At 33.8% G+C, this 2,179-nt stretch overlaps 1 protein-coding gene across 1 annotated transcript in view; it reads left to right on the top strand.

Moving 5' to 3' along the window:
• Window positions 1–2,179, top strand: part of DMXL1 (Dmx like 1) — a 302,187-nt gene that overhangs the window by 149,937 nt on the left and 150,071 nt on the right. The window contains exon 10 of the mRNA XM_007949162.2: window positions 593–805. Within this exon, the coding sequence (XP_007947353.1) occupies window positions 593–805 (213 nt within the window). The remainder of the gene's footprint in view (window positions 1–592; window positions 806–2,179) is intronic.

The raw sequence follows: 2,179 nt of genomic DNA, 5'->3' as shown, positions 1-2,179 counted from the left end.
TTAGTTTATTAAGCAAAAAAAAAAAAAAAAAAAAATTGTTGATACTGAGATACATATATTGCTATATTAGTTCCTTTCCTTTGACATCATGACGATGGCATTTTTCATTGTAGTTCAAGGTTAAATGTGCTGTTACTAACGTTTGTGTCTAAATTAAGATTTTTCTATTAATATAGCTAATTTTTTAAGAGAATATTTTAATATCAGAGAAACATCTGTGTGTTTAAATAAATCAGATTACATAACCTAGAATATGTAATTTTATCTCATTTATAATAGGCCTGGTGGTGCAGTGGTTAAAGCTCTTGGTTGCCTACCAAAAGGTTCACGGTTTGAACCTTCCACAGGAGAAAGATGTGGCAGTCAGCTTCCATAAAGATTTGCAGCCGTGGAAACCCTGTGGGGCAGTTCTACTCTGTCCTTTGGGATCACTGTGAATTGAGACCCAGTATTTGTTAGAAGTCTTATTTAAAGGTTAAATAAAATTTATTTCAGAGGCTTAAAGAGAAATGTAACAGTATTAATAATATGAGTAATAATATTTTGCATGCTGAATGATAGAAATTTTTATTTTGTAATTTTTTCTTTATAGACATTCCACTTCTTCCTTCTATTACATCTCTAAGTCTCAGTGAAAATGAAGAGAAGAGTGGACCATTTGTGGTACACTGGCTAAACAATAAAGAGTTGCATTTAACTTTGTCCATGGACGTCTTTTTACAGCAACTTAGAAAAAGTTTTGAACAACCATCTTCTGAGGCCAGTGCAGAAGACTGTAATCAGGCTGATGTAAAATCTGACGAAGGTAAAGCTTTAAAAAGGTTGAAAAACTTAAATTTTTGTTAAAAATGAAACAATTTTTATTTAGGGTTATACTAGCTGTTGTCAGAAATGAACTCCAAATGACATAATGCAAGCTTGGACTAGTTCATTTAGTAGTTCAGTGTAGATGTTCCTGTTCCAAATCCATTTCTTCTCTCAGGTGATTCAGCTGATGACTTATTCTGTCAGCCTCACTAGAGCATGGACCATCTGTGGACTACTAAGGATCTGTTAAAAATGCACAATCACAGATTCCACTCAAATTTGCTAAACCAGAATCTGCAAATTAACAGAATCCCCAGGTGATTTGCATGAACATTAAATTTTGCAAAGCATTGTCCTCAGGACCACGTACTACTCTGTAGTTAGCCTGAGGTCAGGTGGAGAGGAGTGATAGTACAGTCTTTCTCAACTTTCTTGACTCAGATCACCACAGATCACTTCCATCCACATACCATTGGCAAAAACTAGTCATAGGGCCCATGTTTTCCCTGACTGGCTATACTAATAAATGGGAGCATGAATTTGCTAGTCTGTGATTCCTAATGTCTTCATTTTTAAAAAGTTTCCTCTTATTCTTTGTTTTTAAGTACAAGATAGTACATGCTCATTAGAAAACCAAAATTAAATAGTATGTTGTTGTCATGTGCCATTGAGTCGACCCTGACTCATAGCAACGCCTCCTTGAGTTGCCTAGGCAGTATCACTACGGAAGTAGATTGCCCCATCTTCCTTCCGAGATTAAATAGTATAGACAAGTATAACGTTTCCATACTAAGTTTGATGAATGTCCTTCCAGATTCATTCTTCTCTGTACTTGTATGAATATATGTATTCAGATAGCTTTTTTTTTTTTTTTTTAAGTTGTATTATAAATGTTTATTTTCAAACAAAAATAGAATTGTACTCTATGGAGCATTCTGCAACTTGCTTTTTTAGTTCAGTGATGGGTGCTTTACCAAATCATAATTATTAACAGCTGCTGAATATTCCATGTTAAGAGAAAGCTTTAATTTTGTTTAAACGTTCTTCTACATTGCTTTTAATATACTAATAATAATACAATGAAACATCTTTTTATCTTTGTGTGAATTTTCCCATGAGATAGATTCCTAGATTTGGAATTACCAGTAAGTACAAACATTTTAAATTTCAGTAGGGAATAATACAATATTTGTCCTTTTGTGACTGACTTATTTCACTCAGCATAATGTCCTCCAAGTTCATCCACGTTATGCGGTGTTTTGCAGATTCTATATTATTCTTTAGCGTTGCATAGTATTCCACTGTGTGAATGTACCATAGTTTGGCTATCCATTCCTCAGTTGTTGGACATCTAGGTTGTTTCCAAGTTTTG

This window comes from Orycteropus afer, unplaced genomic scaffold (assembly GCF_000298275.1).
Source record: "Orycteropus afer afer isolate SDZICR_OR568_19922 unplaced genomic scaffold, OryAfe1.0 scaffold00240, whole genome shotgun sequence".
NCBI classification, from domain to species: domain Eukaryota; kingdom Metazoa; phylum Chordata; class Mammalia; order Tubulidentata; family Orycteropodidae; genus Orycteropus; species Orycteropus afer.
Note: the sequence above shows the minus strand (reverse complement) of the source record. Positions and strands in the feature narration are given on the sequence as shown.